The following is a 22,499-nucleotide window of genomic DNA, read 5'->3' on the forward strand; positions in this document are numbered from 1 at the left end:
AGATGTCCATGGCAATGGGGATTAAGCAGTGGGTGAAATACACCCAGCAACGGGGTGTTTAACAGTGTCAAATGTCCCTAGCAACGGATGGTAAGCAGAGAGGGAAATGACCCCATCAACGGGGGTAAGCCATGTGCGAAATGTCCCTAGCAACGGGGGTAATTAGTGTGAGAAATGATACTAACAACAGGGGATATGCAGTGTGGGAAATGTCACAACAAACGTGGGTAAGCAGTGGAAGAAATGTCCCTAGCAACAGGGTAAGCAGTATTGGAAATGACTGTAGCAACAGTGAATTAGCTGTGAGGGAGATGTCCCTGGCAACGGAGATAAAGCAGTGGGTGAAATATACCTAGCAACGGGGTGTTTAGCAGGGTCAAATGTCCCTGCAACGGATGATAAGCAGAGGGTAGATGTCCCTAGCAACGGGGTAAGCCATATGGGAAATGTCCCTAGCAACGGGGAGGTTAGCAGGAGTGAAATGTCCCTAGTAATGGAGGTAAATCATGTGTGAAATGTCCCAGCAACGGGAGGTAAGTAGTGAGGGAAATGTCTTTAGCAACGGGGGTGTAAGAAGTGAGGGAATTTCCCAGCAACGGGGAATGCAGTGGAGGAAATGTCCCTTGCGAACGTGGGTAAGCAATTAAAATTTCCATAGCAACAATGGGGTAAGCAAGAGGAAAATGTCCCAGGAACGGGGGTAAGCAGTTGTGGAAATTTCCCTGCAACGGGGAGTAAGCAGTTAGAGAAATGTCCCTAGCAATGGAGGGTAAGCAGTGGGTGAAATGCCCCAGCAACGGGGTGTAGTATTGGGGAAATGTCCCTAACAACGGCGGGTAAGCAGTGAGGGAAATTTCCGTAGCTACGGGGTAAGCAGTGAGCGAAATGTCCCTAGACACGGGGTTAAGCAGTGTATGAAATGTCCCTAGCAATGGGGGTTAGCAGTGGGGAAATGTCCCAAGCAACGGGGGTAACTAGTGGGTCAATTGTCCCAGAAACGGGGTAAGCAGTGGGGAATGTTCCAAGCAAACGGGGTAAGCAGTGTATAAAATGTCCCTAGCAACGTTGGGTAAGCAGCGCATGAAATTTCCCAGCAATGGGGGGTAAGCAGTGAGGGAAATGTCTCAGCAACGGGGGTAAGGAGTGTGGGAAATGTCCCCAGCAACGGGGATGAAAGCAGTGTGGAAATGTCCGTAGCAACGGGGTAAGCAGAGAGGAAATGCCCATAGAAACGGGAATAAGTAGTGTCTCGAAAAGTCCCGAGCAAAGAGGGGTAAGCAATGTCCGAAATGTGCAATGGAGGATAAGCAGTAGGTGAAATGTCCCTAGCAACGGGTAGTAAGCCGTGCGTGAACTGTCCCTAGCAACGGGGTAAGTCATGTCGTAAATGTTCCTAGCAACAAGGGTAAGCAGTGGGTAAATTTTTCCTTCAAGTATTCAGTCTGGAAATGTCCCTAGAAACGAGGGTAAGCCAGGTGTGAAATGTTTCTAGCAACGGGGGTAAGCCATGTGGGAAATGTCCCTGCAACTGGGGTAAGCAATGAGGGACATGTCCCTAGGAACGGAAGTAGGCAGTGTCGTAAATGCCCCTAGCAACGGTGTGTTTTCAATAGGAGAAATTTCCCTAGTTACGGGGTAAGCAGTTGGGGAAATGTCCCTAGCAACGGGGACTAAGCAGTTGGGGAAAAGATCCAATGCCTAAATTTTGCTGTGGGAGAAAACAGGAGCGCGCCGATAAAACCCACCAAAAAAGGTAAAAAAGTTTTACCTGTCCTGTGCCCGAGACCTAAAAAAGAAAATAGATAGTATTAACGTGAGTTTTGTCCTTTAAGTACTTTGTTGTGTGACTTGTGATTCTTGAAATATGTTGTAAGGTGAAATATATTTGGTTGGTGCACTAGTTAATTTGTAGAGTGATGCCGTTAGTTTGTTTATGTTTTCTGCTTTTAAATAGTATTTGTGTGATATTTTTCTGTATATGTCCAAACTTTTATATATATAAGTATGAAAGAGAGATGAAATTATTGGTAATAGTAAATTTGAGAAATATTTTCACAAAAGTATCTTTTCTATTTTGAAATAAACTTAATATTAAAGGTAAAATATTTATTAATATTAAGTCTTAACATGTACTAAGGCCGGGCATGGCCAGTTGGTTCAGGCGCTCGACTCGTAAACATGCCTCTCTTTCAGCCGTGTGGGCGTTATTATACGATAGTTACTCACTCTATTTCTTGGTAAAAGTAGCCCAGGAGATGGCGGTGGGTAGTAGTGACTAGCTGCCTTCCCTGCAGCCTTACACTAAATTAGGTACGGCTAACGCAGATCGCCATTTGTAGTTTTGCTCCAAAATTCAGAAAACAAACCATATATTAGAGATTAAAATATTGTGTAAGTTTTGAGTCACACTATTACTACTTCTTGTAAAAATTATTTTTATTAAACTTGTATAATTTATATGGTATTTGAATTATTATTGTCAATAACAACTCGGTGAAAATGAATTAAACCTACTATTTATGATAAATATGTAAAGTTCCCCATTGGCACAGCGGTATGTCTGCATACTTATATTGCTAAAAACCGTGTTTCGATAGTCGTGATGGGTAGAGCACAAATATCCCTTTGGTTTCTTCTCCCGAGTGCGGCGGTAAGTCTATGGATTCACAATGCCAAAATCAGAGGTTCAATTCCCCTCGTTGGGCTCAACAGATAGCCAGATGTGGCTTTACTATGAAAAACACTTTTTGGCCAAGTGTGTTAAGGCATTTGACTCGTAATCCGAGAGTTGCGGATTCGAATCCCGGCCGCAACAAACACGTTCGCCCTTTCAGCCATGGGAGCATTATAATGTGACGGTCAATCCCACTATTCGTTAGTAAAAGAGTAGCCCAAAAGTTGGCGGTGGGTGGTGATGACTAGCTACCTTCCCTCTTGTCTTACACTACTAAATTACGGACGGCTAGCACAGATCTTTGTAGAAGTAATAGTTTTCTTTTATTATTTCTTTAAAAGTTAAAAAATGTTTATTTTTGTTAAAACACGTTGTCATAATGAGATATTTCTTCATAACTTCCTGGTTTTTATTGTATCAAACAGCTTTGTTTTTTTCGGAAAAGCTTTTCCAGGAGGTGGCAACAATTGTTGTAACGATTTAGTATGTTAATATTTCTTTGTCAAAATCTTATATTTACATAAAATCACACATATGACAGAGTGGTATTGTTTTGGTAAAATAGTTAACAATTCCATATATATGTATATTTACTTTTACGAAATTATTCCCCTCTTCTTTGAATGATAACATCACGTAGACATTCTATGTACCCAATATTATAACTAAAGTAAAAGTTCTTACTAAAACATATCTAAATAGAGCTTGTTTGTTTTTTTTAATTTCGCGCAAAGCTACACGAGGGCTATCTGCGCTAGACATACATAATTTAGCAGTGTAAGATTAGAGGTAAGACACCTACCATCAACTCTTGGGTTACTCTTTACCAACGAATAATGAGATTCAACGTCACATTATAATGCCTCTAAGGCTGAAAGGGCAAGCATGTTTGGTGCGACAGAGATTCGAACCCGCGATCCTCGGATTACGAGTCAAACGCCTTAACCCACCTGGCAATGCCGGGCTTCTAAACAGAGATTTTCCAAAGTTTAGTTTTAAGAGACAGATTCCTAACACTATGAAGAAAACGTTTACTCAGAAATTCTATGCTTACATAATTGTATTAAGTTATACGACTGAATGTTACTGGGCACCACTATTTTCATATTAAGATACCATTGAAATTTCAAATGCATTTTAACATGTCTACTTGGTGATTCTAATACATAGTGGGGAATTAATCAGTAGTTTGTTTTAGATTATCTTATAATAATAATAATTTTATACAAATCTTTCTTTACTGTTGGACGCTCAACTACAAGTCTAAAGATCACGGGATCGAACCCGGTCACACCAAACATGCTCGTTCTTTCAGTGATAGCGTTATAAAGTGACAGTCAATCCCTGTATTTCTTTGTAAAAGAGTATCCCAAATGTTGGCCTTGGGCGGTCGTAACTAGTTGCCTTTTCTCTGGTCTTACACTGCTAAATTAGGGATGGCTGGCGCATATAGTTATCGTGCAGCTTTCCTTTAAATTGAAAAACAAAGAAACAAACTTTACTAGTAGTGTATTATGGGTTTCTCGTAAGAAGAAAAATTGTGATACGAGTTAGGGATTTCAATATAACTTCAATCCCTTTACACGGGTTTAAGATGGGCTCAAACATTCAGACAAATAGTATTGAATGACTGTGTTTCCTCAAGTATATGATTTGAAAATTAGGAACACCAAGCGTTGGAAGCCATCTCGTAGCTTTCCGCGAAATTAAATAACAAACAAACATATCGGTATTTCTACCACACACCTGTGTGCTTCACGTCATCACGAAGAAGAACTGAAGATCTTCAATTATAAAACGCTATGTGTATGAAAACAGCTTTCCGCTTGTACAGCGGTAAGTCTACGGATTTACAATCAGGGGTTCAATTCACCTCGGTGGGCTCAGCAAATAGTTCGATGTGGCTATTTGTTAGAAGAAAATATACACACATACTCTCAAATCGTTAGTTCAATAAATTCTGCACACAAAATTTTGTTTTTTTCAAATAACAGAAAAGTAATTTGTCAAAATAAAAACAAATGTTTTAATGTAAGATGATAATAATATTTGATCATGAAAACGTTAGCGGTTCTAAATAAAAGAATTGTTATCAAGTGAGCAAATGTTTGTTACCGAAATGTTACTATTATTCATATATGAAATTTACACTGAACGTTTGGTAAAGAAAACTTTTTGAAAATTCCTGTCAATATTTTTGTGCTCCAAAGAAAACTTACCAGACAGTGGGCAGGATTCATTACATATAAAAAATTAAGTACCATAATGAGTGAAGAAACTAATTATAAAGCTTGAAACGGTAAGTGAATGGCAGTTAATCAGGGAGGGTTTGTTTGATTTCTGTTATATATCCTTACAGCTTTGGTGAGTCGAAGTTAATATAATTAAGTGTTTCATGCTGAGTTGTATAATAAGTTAAATATCTTGAAGAAAATGGTGAGATATTTGACTCAGTGGGAAGGTTGCTCGTCATCACCACCCACCGCCAAGTCTTGAGCTACTCTTTTACGAACGAATACTGGGTTTGACCTTCAAATACTAACGCCCCCTTAGCTGAAAGAGTGAGAATGTTAGGTGCGACGGGAATACGAACCCGCGACCCTTACACTACGAGTTGAATGCATTAACCTTCCTGTCCATTCCGGGCGCTGTTTAGTATTAAAATGCATTATATATGCAAGAAATATCGTATTTGTATCTCACAACAACTGGTACGTGTATTAACGTTTTAAAACGTTATTCTGTACTTATCAATAAAAGTGTTGATACCCATACCAGCCGTTCTGAGATACATTTTTATTTTAAGTGGATTTCTCGTCATGAATAAATATCGTATTTATTGAATTAAAAGTTTAAATATGTTAAATCAAGATTATTTTTGGGCTTAAAGAATTATACACATTACTATTATTGTTAACTTACATTTGAAGATTTTTTCTGTTTTACGAAATCGGTAGAGTAAGTAAACTAATTTTAAATACGACTCTCTGTCTTGAGATCCAACTGAAGTGGTTCCGAAGGCTACGCTCCCCTCGGTTTCAAAATGTACAATTACAAGATTGGCTTGGTGGACAGCACTCATTTCGATATGTCTTATTGCTTTGTGGTAAGTTACATGTTATCTTCAATTTCATTATAATTAAAGTATGTGGAAAACAGGGAGTAATCATTTGAAGATATTGATTTCTGTACTCACACTGCTGTTAGAAACATATGCTTTCACGTGAGGTACTATATTCATTTATGTGCCTGCTTACGACACACTATGTTGATAGATCTAATTTCAAGCAAGGTATTAATTTGAGATCTCCACCTTTATATAACGTATTATTTTGGTTCATGTGTCTTCATGTGAAGTACTACGTTCCATGGGTCGAAACATTACAACTGAATACACTTGTCTAAAGAATCCATACAATTATTTGTTGGTTAAGCATGAAACACATTTATAGTTATATCTGTAACCCATTATCCATAGCTTATTTAATAATAATATGTATTTTAATGGTCTTGAAACACGTGATTCTTATTTATTTACTTTTTGTAATGATCGTGCAGCGTTCTTTGTTGTTTCTACAACTGGAAAGAAAAACTCGGGAATGTTTTGAAAACCGTGTTTTACACAAACAGCCTGGTGATGAAAAGATAATCACTAATGAATTGGATATATTGGAGGCTATGCCACTGATCCATGAATGTGAGAAGAAGGTCCCTACAAAGAACGTTAAGAAGACAAAACTAATATACTAAGAAAGCAAAAAGTGACCATACGAACAACCCTGGAGATGATATATGAAAATGACCTAGAAGAAAGGAATACATTGGTTCGAAATTCAATTAAGTTCTTATTCATCTTACGTTCTAATTAATATTTGGTACAAGTAAATTCACATTTTTTACAGTTAAAAACATTCCATTTTAATGTATGTACACTACGTCAAACTACGTGTACAATATCAAACAGATGTTGCATGTTTAAAATCAATGTTGTTAATACCTTGAATTATTCACAACTACTGAGAAAAATGCGTTCAAAGAATCTTTAATGTTCAGAGTCGTTTGAATACATGCGATTTTTTTTCCAAAATAGACCTACCTGCAAGTGTTAGATGCTATTGAGGTCTGATAAGTCTGATTATCTTTTCTAATGTCCATAGCATTAATAACATGTGGAAAACATAAAGATCAGAATGCCCTTTCGTGATTTTTCATTCACATACATACTACTACTACTGATATTGAATTATTGAATATTTTAAAGCACCATAAAGTGCGTGATTTACTCCAAAGTTGCAGAAAAATAAGACAGTTTGAATACCATTTCTCTCTGTAACATAAAGTAAATAACCAGTCATTTGGAGTTCAGATCACATAACTTTTCATGTTTAATTTATATAACTATAAACTGAGTAGGACACTTGACATTTAATTATAACCTCACTTTCATCTTATCTAGTAGTTCTTAAGTAGTACCACCGACTACTATGACCAATAGAAAGACTATTTTACCGGGTACGTAATTCTGACAATTGTTTGTAAATATGTGATCAATAAGACGTTTCTCTGGAAAGGAATGGGATTTTTCAACCCACATATATTTCATGATTGATCATGTTAAAATGGTTTCAAAATACAGACGAAGTTTCTACTTCTGTTACCATTACGAACAAAAATAAATAAGATAATAGATGTTTTTAAGAACGACTCCACTGACACAATTTAATGAACGTATAATTTTGTGTATGTTTTCCTTCTATCTAATACAAAGTCGATTTTCGTCTATTAGTGATTTTGAGAATTCCATTACTATTTGACTTTCCTTCAAGCCTTCTTTTGGGTCATGTCTGATTCTTTTATATATTATTAATAATATATAAATTATTAAATCAGTATTATTAATGATTCTAAAAAAACTATGGTAACAATTATTTGGTGCTTTTTAAAAACTAATCTTATCATCCGTTACACAGATATCTGTGTGTTCAACTTGTTTTATACGTTTTTACAGCAGTTTCTTAACTTCACATATGTGATCAAGATACAAAAAAAAAAAGGATTGGTACAGTTTTCCATGTTGATGATAGCCTCCAGCAGGGAAACTGTTGGTGTGACTTCTAAAATTAACAATTTTTTTTCAGTTTAAAAATACCTCTTTGGTTATCCTACACGTTTTTAAGGTGCTTCTGTTTCTATTTCTTCTTTGTGAATATACACTATACTTAAAGCAAACGTGCCTCTATACAAATTGAATATAAATATCTTCAAAGTAATGTTAAAAATTCCAGTATTCTTCAGTCATCTGAGAGACTTGAACCACAAGAATGAAAGGATCAGTGCAAAATAAAACACCAGTTTTTACAAATCAAATTATTGTTAATTTTTTTAATTCAAAACCCATTTTACCACTGAAGTTCTTTTGCCACATTTAGTCCAATTCAGACATTAAACCTCAGGACGTGTGAAACCATTTTCAAAGGAATATGGCCAAAGAATATCTTCGCTTGAAGATTAGCCGAAAAGCTTTTGCTTCACCATCTCAATCATTTAATTTCCATGTTATAAATATATTTTACGATGCATAAAGAAAAAAGTATTTTCCGTTTTTACAGTCAAGCTTTACTTAAAATTGAAGATAACGTAGACCTGAAACAAAATTTTCGCACACCAGTAGCCAAAGATCGACCTAAAGTGGGGTGTATAAGTAAAATATTGTGTTTCTTTACGTTTACAAATTTTAAGTGAAAACTTTGCGTTCCTGAGGTTGATCCGTCAGAGAGTATCTTGTGTTTGTTTAACCTCGTTAACAGTTAAACCTTATAACATAAAAGCCAGTAATTCCATAACAGTGTTTGTGTTTTTTTTCGTATAGCAAAGCCACAAAGGGCTATCTGCTCAGCCCACCGAGGGGAATCGAACCCCTGATTTTAGCGTTGTAAATCCGGAGATATACCGCTGTACTAGCGGGGGGCAATTTCATAACACAAACTAACGGATGCACATTAGCTTAGACACAAATATCGCAAACATATGGTTAAATTGATAAAATATTTGTTATCAAATTTCTAGCGGCAGTAAAAGTATATTTCAAATACTTTTCAAACAATAAAAAACACATAATTTTTTTTCTTTGTATGTACATCTAGCTTGGTTGTTTGTAACAGTAAGACATTAATATAAAATTCTAAAGTTATAAGTGATACTATTGTGATCATATTCATAATCTTACGTATACATAAGCAATATAAATTATTTTTAATCAACACACATGGTGGGTGAAATATCAAAGGAAAACTTAATGGCTGTAATACATTTAAAAGCGAGATGGGTGATTTCGATTTAGGTGGTCTTGCTGTAAAATTAATATAGTGCAATCAATGAAAATAAGGCCTAAAATCAAAAACTTTGAAATAATCTGTAATATCACGTTTGTAATGGTCATCACTATATTAACGTTTGTTTATTCATGCGTCTCACAATTGTACGTCAGTCAACACTAATTCGCTGCAATCTTTCCTTCGTATTCTCTCGCTACCAGTCACTACTTCATTGAGAGGAGTGTATTAAGTAATTGGTTCTTCTCCTACGGGCTTCTATTGTACAAACTAATATAATAGTGGAACTACATTCAATTTCGTGGACTACTTCAAAACCTGAAGCAAGCAGTATACTAACGTAAATATAGATTAATTGACCTAAAATAGCCATAGATAATTATTACTCTCTGCACTGTACGCTTTATATGTAGCTTTGCTTTCTATTTCTAAGTGAAATAACACTGTTACTATGGGCACAGAGTATACTTATCTGAGTGATGTCGTGAACTGATGTAACATTGTCAGGTGAAAAAACTTTCTATAAGAATAGTGATATTAAATTTAATTGTTTTCTCCTGAACTGGGAAATTATAACATGTTTGTATTATGCGGTACCAAATTAAGTAAATTAACCGTAATAAACAACAAAGAAAACTTTCTTAAGATTCAGCGTGAAATTTAGGTACAATCAAACATAATATATACAAAGTTTCTCTTTGCAACTTCTTTCTTAAACCAGTCTTAGTAGGTAATGTATGATATTAATCAAAATAAGGCCGATAATAAACATATTATAATACACTAGTATTTGCGATGAAGAACCCGTATAGTTACGGATACGTTTATTTTTCGCATTTCATAAGCCATAATCTTATTTTTTATTTGTGTGTGTGGGGTAATTCTCCAAGTGTTCCAAGGCCTTAAATATACACCACATGTTATATTATATACGTAAATTCATATAAATACACACACAGTGGTACCTCGGTCCTCGAACGACTCCCTTCTCGAAGAATTCAGTTTTCGAACATATTATTTGAAAAAAAAAAATGTCTCGGTTGTCGAACATAAACTCGGTTCTCGAACCAAGCTTGGCGTGGGCCGAAAATGGTCGAAGGGTCGTTCGGGTCATCAGACGGGTTATTTCGGGGGTTCGGGCTGAAATCTGCTGTGAACGTTATCGTTTTTACTTCTTTCGAAATATTCTGATTAAATAAGCCATCATGGGGTCAAAGAAGGATAATGAAAGCAGCAAACCAAAAAGAAAAGTTGTTAGAGCCACAATAGAGGTGAAAAAAATCTCATAGCGAAGTATGAGAGTGGTGTTCGCGTGTTTAACCTTGCTACACAGTTTGGTATGGTAAAGTCTACAGTCTGCACCATACTGAAAAATAAAGAGTTCATCAAAGGAGCTGATGTTGCAAAAGGAGTGTCAGTGCTTACGAAACAAAGATAACAAACAATGGAAGAGGTAGAAAACTGTTGATGATTTGGGTAAACGAAAACAGTTATCTGGTAATAACATTTCTGAGACCATCATTTGTGAGAAAGCAAAGAAGTTACATGCTGACCTCCTGAAAAACACCGCTGGAACGAGTACTGATACAAGCGACGCCTTTAAGGCTAGTTGGGGATGATTTGAAAAAGTTAGGAAGAGAAGTGGCATACACAGTGTGATGAGACATGGGGAGGGTGCCAGGCAGAAACAAACCTTATTAGACAAGTTTTTAGTGAGAAATAGGTCAAGTGAGTCTCAAGCAGGTTGTAGCGGTGCAAAGCGACAGAAAAGAGAAAGAACCCCAGAAGTAGAGTTACCTGACGTTTTATGGAAGGTGACACCCTTCCAAACAATAATAACCCTCTTACTCTCCACGTTCCTTACCACCTTTCACTTATGCCATCAGCTCAAAACTAACTGCTCAAGTTTCGAGTCATTGCTGAAACGTTTGCTTCCGGGAAATTTTAACTGAAAGAAAATGTATTTTTTTTAAAAACACGTGGAGCTTTGGTTCCGAAGCACAATAATAGATTTATCCATGGATGGTGGATCCGGAGGGGACAGGTGCCCCTTTTTTCTTTCCAAAGTAGTAAAGTTTTCTTTTCCAAAGGCAAAAACTATAGCATAAAAAAGTATAGTGAAGTTTGTGACAACAGTGTGTAGAGTCTTAAAATACAAGTTGGGTTGAATTTAATAAGGTTTTTACCGGCTCGATTATTTTTTATTGGGATAATTGATAAATTGGACATCAGTTTGTATTTATTGAAAATGGTGAAGCTGGTGGGTTTTAAATTATCGAAATATAGAATTGTTTGTTTATAAGTTTTCTTCTGTCGAAAGACTTGGGGTGACTATTTTCCCACAAGTAGCTGAAGAGAGTAAAAGGCATTTGAAACTGAGATACTGTGTGTTCAAGCACTCAACTCCTGCCCCTTAGCTGATTCTCCATAGTTGCTGACTAATTTGATATCTGCGTTTGGATCATGTCTGATATATAGAATATCCTCAATGTTTTGGGAGCTGTTACAACTTGATGGTAATGCAAAAATCTGGTAATGAGTAACATTTTTAGTTTTTTTAAGTTTGATTTTTAAGGTTTTGGTTTTAATTTGTGTATGTATGTGTATATATATATTGTCACTGTCAAGCTTTTAAGAGTTTTATCTATTTCAAGGGCTTAACATGTCCTTGTGATTAGGATGCTCCTCTCGCAATCTGGGGAGGGGTCACAGGTCGGAATTCCATCACAAAAAATGCTGTCCTTTTCTGCCGTAGGCTATCGTTTATAATTCGGGACAACTAACGCAGGTATTTCAGGTATAATTTTGTTTTATTATTTAAGAAAAAAAAATTTCATGAAAAATTTAGTGATTATATCATTCAAAACTTCGCCTCTGTTTGGTTTGCCGACTTGATCACAAAGTTGAACAATGATAATTAGTTAAGTGTGGATATCACTAGGGTTTCAGATGGGTGTGACTGTTTTTACACGCAATTATCCGTTTTTCGAAACGCGCGAAGGACAAACAATCTAGATGTGAACTAAACATACTACCTCAGGGTATTCAAACATACACGGTACACGACGACTTCTTATATACCTGATGCTAATGTAATAGGCGGTTTTTATTGTTTCAGACTGAACATACACTAGACAGGAGTTCAGTCTGTTACCACACTTACAGAGTCTAATGGGTTATTGTTGTGTTAGAATAAGTAGGCGAATAAATAACGAAACATACGGCATTCTTGGCCTTAATGTGACCAAATTTGATAAGTGTAACCTGTAAGAAAACTATGCTTTCCTTTGTAAATGTGAACAGGGGCTTTGAAGCAATAGAATTGATATGTGTAATAGACGTTGCCATGGTGGCTATTCGTTACACATTGTATTTTCATATTATCGTATAAACACACATTATAGATGTGATAACTGTTTTGGAATTACACGTAACAGTGGCTTACCTTTTCTTCTCAACTTCTCATATCTTGAAGAATCTACATTATCTATGTCAAGGTCTCTTCGTGTGGTTGGATGGTAACAGTAACATCGTCGTGAAGTTAACGAGTCCATTAAAGCTACGTGTGGTTAATTGGGCTTTAATTTCAAATTATGTTTTTAATTGGTTACTTCATATTTTGCGGTAATGTTGGAAATATTTATATTTTAAATAACTCGAAACAGTTTTCTCTTTTGGACCAGTTTAATAATGTGATGTTCCCTCATTACAGATGCTATTTCGAAAGCAACATCACGTTTCGACAGTTCGAACCTTGGACATCTGTGTCATCAGACTACAATTTTTTTTTAGCGTACAATTATTGTTTCTCATCCCTGAGTTCAAGATTAGTGAAAGTGGTTGAATAAATGCAAACATTTTACTGTTTCGTAACACAGAAACAATCGATATCCAAAAACTTTTTTGAAATATTGGATGCATCCCTCAATGATCTTTAAATCTCCCCCGCGAAAGATTTAAGCACTCAACTCAGTTGGTGAGACACTCGCTTTGCTCGAAAGAACTCAAATATATATTTTTAAAACTTTATTACCATGTTAAAAAATTGTTTCCCAAGTAATAGTTATTTCATGCCCTTGAGACAAGGGCTTGAGGACTAGTACCATTTGTAAGAGGGAGAAAGAATGTAGTAACTTGATTTGTTAAGATGTGTATTAACAACAGTAATTAATGGGTCACTAGATAACTAGAGAAGACAAACCTAATAAATAATGTGTTAATCTTATGAATGGGACAGTGACTTGTTATAAAAACATAATGGTTCCTTGAGAAACACGTGTTGAGTCATTTTGAAAGATGTCCTAAGTATGTGATTCAGAATCATACAAATTGAAAACATACTTTGTTTCTTTCACATTAATGCCCTTGTGGACTGTACAATACTAGAAAACGGATTTCAATTCAAATGGTGAGAAGAACACAAAGAGCCCTTTGTGTAGCTTTGTGTTTAATTGCAAACAAATAAATCTTACTTGAGGACGGATACTATTTTCATGAATTAAGCTATTTCTTTCTGTTATTTTTATGCAATATTTCCATCTCGCTGTCTTCAAAGCAGGTCATCTCAGACATTGTTTAAAATTAATGACTTTGATTCTTGTTCTATGGTAATCTAATAAAAGCAAACACGAACAACAGTAATTTATTACAATATTTTTCTCTACAAAAAGAAAATAACAATCGAGTAACCAAACGATCAGGAAAATTTCTAAATATGAAGAGAAGGAGTATTCATAATAATCAAAAGTCAGCGAAATTTCCAAACATGGAGGTGTATGGTAACAACCAAAGAGATTTCCAGAAATGAAGGGAGGAATTATTCAATAATAACTAGAGAAGCGCAGACATTTCCAAACATAGAGGTACGGGGTATTCTGTAATGACAAAACAGCCAGGCGTATTTTCAAGTATAGAAAGAAGAATTATTCAGTTATAACATAACAGACAAAGACATTTCCAAACACGGAGGAAGAGATTATTTAAGAAATAATTTCCTTGATTTACTAAAAATAAAGCAAATGTCAATTAATTCTGAAAAACATAAAGATTCATTATGAATGAGACGATAACTCACAATAAAAAAATATGTTGTCTTGCTATGAAAGAAAAGAAGACTTTTCGGAAGACTCATTAAGAGAGACAATGCCTTATTATAAAACTCATGTTAAAGTATTATAAGAGATGTGTTAATTGTTATCGTCCAATAGCGATATCATGCTCAAGAAGTTCTGATGAACAAAACAATTTACTGAAATTTGACAAAAATGCAAAGAAAATTTGAAAACAAGCATGTGTTTGTTTGGAATTAAGCACAAAATTATACAACTAACTATTTGTGTTTTGCCCACCACGGGTATCGGAACCACATGCTAGTGGTGTGAGTCCACAGGCATACCATTGTACCGTTGGGGGGTCACAACAAGCAAGTAAACAAAATTATTAATTCAAAATAGGCTTCTTCTTAAATTTCTGGTCCTTTGCATTGATATGATTAACTATTGTCAGATGTAAAAGATTACGGGCTCTTGTTGATTCTGTTGTTGTTATTGTTTTAAATTAAGCATAAAGCTACAAAATGAGCTATCTGGGTTCTGCCCACCACTGGTATTGAAACTCGGTTTTAGCGTTTTAGTCCGCATACATATAGCTGAGCCACTGATGGGGGGTATTGATTCTACAATCTCCATGAATTCCTTGTATTCTGCGTTTAGTTGTGGGAATGCTTTGACGCTTTGAGTCAATCTGATGTTGAAATTACCCAAAGACATTATCCTTCCATCTGAATGGCCTTCTTACAGGTTCCATCCTCTTATAAGACTTTAAATACTAAATGTTCTCACGACCCCGTCCCCTTAGAAATGTTACGTTTCTGAGTGCAATTCCGACAAGTTTCATTTTTATGCAAAGCATTAATTACCTATGTTTCTTTTTCCCCATTAGTTTAGTTACGTAAACAGAAACAAGTGTTGTTTATTTCAAACTAATGTTTAAACATATGTTTTTATATTTGTTAGTGAATTTAGCAAAAAATACTTGAATGATATTTGCGCTCGCTGTCCCTAATTTTGAACTCATAGATTAGAGGGAAGGCTGTTAGTCAGCCACGACTACTCTTTTACCAACCAAGAGTGGATTTGGCCATAACATTATAATTTCCCATGGCTGAAAGGCCAAGGTTGTTTGATGACGGGATTCAAATCTTTAGGCCGCAGATTGCGAGTCAAGTGCCCAAACCTTCACACTATTCCAGACTTTGTATAAAGGAAATAAATAATTTTCTCCACCCAGTCCATACCCATTAGTCCCTAATGGTGAAATGGAATTACGTCACGATAACAGCCATAAAGTTAGTAACTGTTTTGTTGCAAGTATAAAACAAAGACATCCATCAAGAGAGACTCTGTTTAATTTTATGTTAACACAAAAACTCTACCGAACTTAAAAGCTCAGCAAAGCTGCGAATAAAAAGAATGTACAGATGCAATTTAGACATCTTCGTACTTAACTTCTATCCTAATACGAGAAGTAACACAATACACTTGCGCAATTACTCCAGATCCATCTGTCGGTAAGTATACGGACTTACAATGCTAAAATCCGAGGTTCAATTCCTCTTAGTGGAAAGAGTGTATATAACTCATTATGTACCTCTGCACGACAACAACTCCACTATCTTCGTGACTCACGGTAATAATAATACTTCTTCCTACTTAATTATTTTCATTTCGACTCCCACAAAGAGTCAATTGATTAATTCCACCCACGTAGATTTTGTATGTGAATACGGGTTTTGAAAGATTCAACCCATTACAAATAGTTATAAACACAATTTTAAACATAATCATCACACTCACCACTGGAACCATTAGTCATTCTTGACAAATCGTATTTTGATCAATCAATACACCTCTTTACAAATATATCATATATATCCACAAAGCTATAAACCGTGACTATCTTTACTCATGTAACGTTGATCGTTTCAATATATTTGGTCAATTATCCAACATAATGCAGAGGAATATTAGTGTTTAGCAGTTAAAAACACTAAGAACATCACACCAGATGTGAAGTAACAACACGCCAGCTTACTCTGTGTTTCAGTCAAAGTAGTTTACCACATTTCTTGTTCTCTGTTTCAGTTACAGCTGTTTAAAAGGTCAGCTTGCTCTGTGTCACAGTTATAGATGTTTACTACGTCAGCTTACTCTAGGTCTTCGTCATAGCTGTCTACCACGTCAACATATTCTCTGTTTCAGTTACAGCTGTTTATCACATCAACTTATTCTCTGTTTCAGTTATAGCTGTTTCCCACGTCACCTAACTCTGTGTTTCAGTTTTTGCTGTTTACAACGTCAGTTTGTCTCAGTCATAGCTCTCTACCACATCAACTTATTCTATGTTTCATTTATAGCTGTTTAAACGTCTGCTAACTCTGTATTTCAGTCATACCTCTTTAGTATATCAGCTTACTGAACGTTTCAGTTATAGCTGTTTCTTACGTCAACTTACTCTATATTTCACTAACAGCTGTTTACCACGTCAGTTTACTCTATGTATCAGTTACAGCTGTTTACTACGTTAGCTTGCTCTTTGTTTCAGTTATAGCTGTTTCTCACATCAACTTACTATAAGTTTCAGTTATAGCTGTTTCAGTCACAACTGTCTACTACGTCAGCTTACTTTGTGTTTCAGTCATAAATGTCTACCACGTCAGCTTACTCTATGTTTCAGTTACAGCTGTTTCTCACGTCAACTTACTCTATGTTTCAGTTACAGCTGTTTCTCACGTCAACTTACTCTATGTTTCAGTTCAAGGTGTACATAATGACAACAAAACATTCTAAGACACTTGAACTTCCTCCTGATGGCATCAAAACAAACATCCAGTGGCATGTTCTAACCGTCGCCTTACTGTAGTCACATTACACATTTGTTCTGCATGTCAGTTATGACTCGCCTAACTGAAGACACTAACATGTATTCTCGACCAAACGTGATATGGTCATGGCAAGAATTTTATAGTAAAATTATATTCCATAAGTTATTTTATCTCTTATGGCTAAAACTGTATTTTTTGTTCTCAGATGTAGTTGTGTTATTTGAGCAAATACAATAACTTTGTCTACTAATATCAAAGCTTTGAGGCTTCTTAAGCCTATAAAAAGGTGACGAAAGTTCTGTTTAAGTGCAACGTTTTAATCACATTCCTCATAATTGATTTATTTTGGAATTCATCACAGAAGATGAGATTAACAAAAATTGATTTTAAATGTAATTTTCACTCTTGTTTTAATCTTATTAAAGTTCTAATTTGAAGGAATGCGAAAAAATGCACAAACACGATTTTTAAAGTTCGTTGTGAATTGAATATTTTAGTGCACACTAAATAACACGCAGTGCTCGTAACTACCAGGCGATGGAATATTTCTATAGTTGCTTCGGGAAAAGAATTTCAAAATTAAACTGAGCCTAAATTAAAAAACAAACACACTAAACCCAAACGAAAAAAAAAAAGCTGAGCTTAAAGTATAAAAACAAACTAAGCCTAAAATACAAAAACAAGAAAAGCTCAATTACTTGGTATAAAAAGATGAAAAATAAGAGAGTAACATATATCCGAATGTGCAATTTACAGAAAACTTACAATTTTTATTGTCTTTACTGCTAGATTATTCAACATTATCTGAACTGTCACACCTTCATACACCGGATACAGCGACCTTATCTACCACTAAAGAAATTGATCTACTGCACGGGTTAGTTATGTATTAGTTTTTATTCTCAGTTTTGGAAACAACGGATAACACACAATTTGGCAACTAATTAAAAATTCTATTTTTTGTTTCGTTTGAAAAGTATTTAAACATTTGACTGAATACAAAAGATCTGTTGATTTTTCTGATTTTTTGTGTCTGTTTGTTTTGTATAGATGTGGATGGTCTGACAAATGAAGTTGGAACCCCACGTCCCTCAGAAGACATCTTTTTTTTCTTTCCATCGCAGTGACCTCTGGTGGGTCTTCAATTATTATCTCATTCTTTCTCTTCCGCTGATTCTTCAACCTCAGGGACATCTGGTCTCTCATTTGGACTCTGTGATCCAACAATGTTGTTGTTGATATTGTTGTATTTATTCTTCTGTTAAATTATTGTAAAAACTAACAAAACATTCCTTAAGAAAATTCAGTGGCTTTTTCGCACCTTTTTCTCCAGTAAAAATTAATCACACACTGCTAGAATGTCATGTTTAATATGGTAAGCTTCATGGGATATCAAGCTATTGTTGAGACGATTAGCTTAATCCAGTGGTTCTCAACCTGCGGCCCGCGAGCATGCGATGTGCGGCCCGCAGATCACTTTCCAATGATGACATCCTAATATAACTCAAATAATCAAAAATAAAAAATATGCACTGTATATAACATGTACATGTAGGCTACTCACTGTGGTATGTGTGTGTGTGTGTGTGCAGATAATAATCTAAACCTTCAAGTAAGATGAATAGCAATTACTTTTAATATCTCTATGATGCTTCGCGTTTGCGATTTGCCTCGGCCTTTGTTTACGCTTTCCTAGCCATTGCCTTGACCCATATGCAATGAAACTTAACTTTGACTCGATACCGCGTCGACAATAGTGACGATATCTCTCCAACGTTTCTACCGCGTCGCCAACAGCAACGAGCTTTCCTCCGATCACGTTCGTTCTGGTTTCACCGCCCATTGCGCCCGCTCCTGCGTGTATTCGCCATGACTCATCTTCTCTCCATTGTTTCCTCTAAGACGCTGATTAGCTGTTCGAGTTCGTGACGCACTATTGTTGTGACCTACTTCTCACTTCTCCCCGTTTGTCGGCTACGGCTGTCGCGAATCTCGTGTTCCGAAGGGCTTGAATTAGGTGAGGTGGTAGTCATAGGAACAATATACAGTGAACGCTAAGGCGTGTCGCTTGAAAATTTGTTATTTGTAAAGACCCCATTAAGATGAACACGCCGCTGCCGAAGAAAGCCCGCACTGTTTCAGACGAGAATCGCCGTTTCAACACCGAGTGGGAATTAGATTTTTCTTCATAGAAAAGAAGGAAGATGTTGTTGTCTTCTGTGCAATAAAATCATAACTGTGATGAAGCGATCTAACTTAGAACGCCACTATCGTTCGCTTCACTCCTCAAGCCTGGATAAATACAAGGAACATGCACGTGAGGCCAAACTCGAATCCCTGAAAAGGAACTATCGAACTCAAACAAACATATTCACAAGAATTGTAAACGAATCACGGGATGTAACTCTGACGTCCTACAAGCTTAGTCATCTGTTGGCAAGTCGCATGAGACCGTACACCGATGGTGAGATCCTGAAACAAGGCATTCTTCTATTCACTGAAAACTGCTGCCCGACTTCAACTCAAAAGGCAACGAAACTGCAGCTGAGCAACGACACAGTGACCAGACGGGTTGAGTGCATTTCAAACGACCTACGAGAACAATTGATGAGTGAATCAAAGAATTTCGTTTGCTATTCGATTGCCCTTGACGGTACGAAAGACATTGCCGACATCGAGCAGCTCGCTTTTTTTCATTCGCGGAGTTAAGCCTGATTTTACCATCACCGAAGAACTTCTTTCTATTCGCTCTCTTCATGGTTCGACTAAGGGTGCTGAGATCTTCCAACAGATGATGACTGTCCTCAAGGATGCGGAGCTTGATCCAGCGAAGTTAGTCGGCGTAGCAACCGATGGTGCTCCTTCTATGCTTGGCCTCGGTGAGGGGCTGCAAGGTCACATTACAAGATGGCGTCAGGCCGAGGAACTGAAACCTGTTGTATGGCACCACTGTATCGTTCACCAAGAAAACTTAGTTGCAAAATCGCTGAAATTTAAGCATGTTACGGACATAGTTTTCTCGACCGTGAACTGGATCCGTGCGAATGCGCTTAATCATCGCCAGTTTAAGCAGTTTCTTGTTGATATCAACGCAGACTACGGCGACGTCATCATTTTCACGGCAGTGCGCTGGCTGAGCCGATCGTCTGTCATAAAAAAGATTCCATGCTTTACTCCCAGAAATACGGACTTTCCTCCAGGAAAAGGTGAGGATGTTCCTCAGCTCAACGACAATCAGTGGCTTCAAGATCTCGCTTTTTTTGTTGACATAACAGGTCACTTGGCGCATCTTAACCTGCAACTTCAAGGAAAGGATAAAATGTGTCACGAGTTGTTTGCCACTTTACTGCATTTACATCGAAGTTAGAGCTGTGGATATCTCAGCTTCAGCGCGGCAGTACTCTTCATTTTCCGACTTTGGCTGAATTTAGTGCTTCGTCGTTTTCATATACAGAAGTACTTGTGGATCTCAAGGTTGAATTCGATCATCGCTTCAAGGATTTCAAGACATCAATAGAGGAACTGCATTTTTTCTTCGCACCTTTTCAATGCAACCCGAGTGATGCACCCGCACAATACCAGCTAGAGCTGATTGACCTGCAGGCAGATATTTCGCTCAAGACTGCCTTCCATGGAAATTCTCTCATCGATTTTTGGCGACGCATGCCTCAAAAAACTTTTCCTCAGCTCCTTGAAAATGCTTACCGTCAGGCGTGCATATTCGGATCAACATATACTTGCGAGATGGTTTTCTCGAAATTAATTCGCATAAAATCGAAATTCCGCAGTCGTCTTACTGACAGTCACATGACCCAGCTCCTTCAAGTCGCTTCAACAACAATGACTCCTCGTTTTGATTCCTTGGTGGACTCGCAGAAACAATTCCAACAGTCACATTGACTAATTCACAAAGACTTGCAGGTTCATGGTTGGGTGTTTAAATTTTATTTTTGGTTTGAATAGCTTCGAGTGTGCTGGATATGACTTGGAATATTTTTGTATATATTTTCAATAAATCCATTGTCTGTCTGGTCATACTGACATTTTACTTATTTACACCTCTTAAAATAATTATTACTTATAATTTGTATCGGTATACAACTTAATAACATACTAACGTGGACCAAAGTGAAACGATATTCAGCGTTTTTTCTTTGGCTTCCTCCGCACAAGAAATAATTCATAACATACGTTGCAATGCAACTAAAAGTGTAATAGGAGGTAACCACTCTAATAATCGAACCATTCAATCAGATGTAAAAGGACGGCATCAATTTATCAGAGAATTTACTATAATTTAGTGACTTGCGGCCCGCGAGTCCAGATCGGGTCATCATGTGGCCCGCTGACAAAAAAAGGTTGAGAACCACTGGCTTAATCTAAAGACACAGCGACCCGAAATATTTCAAAACACTGGTCGTAAATAAAATACAAATCTCCAAAAGAAGTTACTATTTTCAACACAGAATAAACCATATTTCGTCTGTTAGTAAAAATGGCGCTTTATTTTTGATATTTCTTATTCTACTTAGTGTAACAGACCAGGATTCACTGACCGAATCGAATGCAGACATTTTTAACTGAGTGATTAGGTTAATATGAAAATTTAGGTTTCAGTTTTCTTTAAGATACAGACTCGTTTCCTGAAGCCCCCGCCAGAACAGCGATAAGTCTACGGCTTTATAACGTTAATATCAAGGGTTCTATTACTCTTTGTGAGCTCAGTAAATAACCCAATTTAACTATGTTGTAAGAAAACTACACACACTTCCTGAATGAATTTGTAATTGTTTTCCAAATTACACTTAAAATGCAACCTCTTTACGATCGATAGAATTATATACAATTTACCAAAGACACACAGTTAAGCCTAGTATAATTGTAATGCATGTACGATATTTATGAGGGATTTTTAACTCGTTTTGTAGCTCACTATATAATAACCTAAATTAATTTAGGTGTGAATAATACTGAGGAATTTTGAATAGATGAAAATGAGGTCCACAGTGACTACGTCACAGATTATGTTTTCAATTTTATTTTTGGTAAAATACACGAAATCAGAAAAAAAATTGATATAATACAGTTAATTTCACCAACACAAATAAGCAATCATAAAAAAACATTTATTCTGTCACAGAAATAAAAAAAATGGCATAAAGAAACATTTGTTATCGAAAATACAAAACAAAATTAGGATCGCCATCTGCCGATAAGTAATATACACTTCTGTAATTTCACAGGTAATTTCAAATGGGAACATTTAACACTTAAAAATAGCTCTCTTTACTTGGAGAAAATTTATAAATTTTCAAATAATTTGAATTTTAAAACTGATGTTTCTTGCTTCTAATTTTGAAATATTTATTTTACACAAATCATTCTCAGTTTAGAACAAAACGACGAATAAATACTTACCATAACCAATGGGCTACTCTTTTACTAAATAATAGTAGGATTGATCGTTACATTATAATGCCCCCACCTCTGAAAGGGCGAACATGTTTTGTGTGACAGAGATTAGAACCCGCGACCCTCAGATTACCAGTCGAATACCTAAACTACCGTATACATTTATACACGTGATATTATTACAAAAAATATCAACAGC

At 36.2% G+C, this 22,499-nt stretch overlaps 1 protein-coding gene across 1 annotated transcript in view; it reads left to right on the plus strand.

The window, feature by feature from the left end:
• Positions 1-20,255, plus strand: part of LOC143243262 (general transcription factor II-I repeat domain-containing protein 2A-like) — a 33,051-nt gene extending 12,796 nt beyond the window's left edge. The window contains exon 2 of the mRNA XM_076487111.1: positions 19,551-20,255. Coding sequence (XP_076343226.1) covers positions 19,551-20,255 — 705 coding nt within the window. The remainder of the gene's footprint in view (positions 1-19,550) is intronic.
• The last annotated feature ends 2,244 nt before the right edge of the window (positions 20,256-22,499 follow it).

The sequence above is a fragment of the Tachypleus tridentatus genome, unplaced genomic scaffold (assembly GCF_004210375.1).
Source record: "Tachypleus tridentatus isolate NWPU-2018 unplaced genomic scaffold, ASM421037v1 Hic_cluster_2, whole genome shotgun sequence".
NCBI classification, from domain to species: domain Eukaryota; kingdom Metazoa; phylum Arthropoda; class Merostomata; order Xiphosura; family Limulidae; genus Tachypleus; species Tachypleus tridentatus.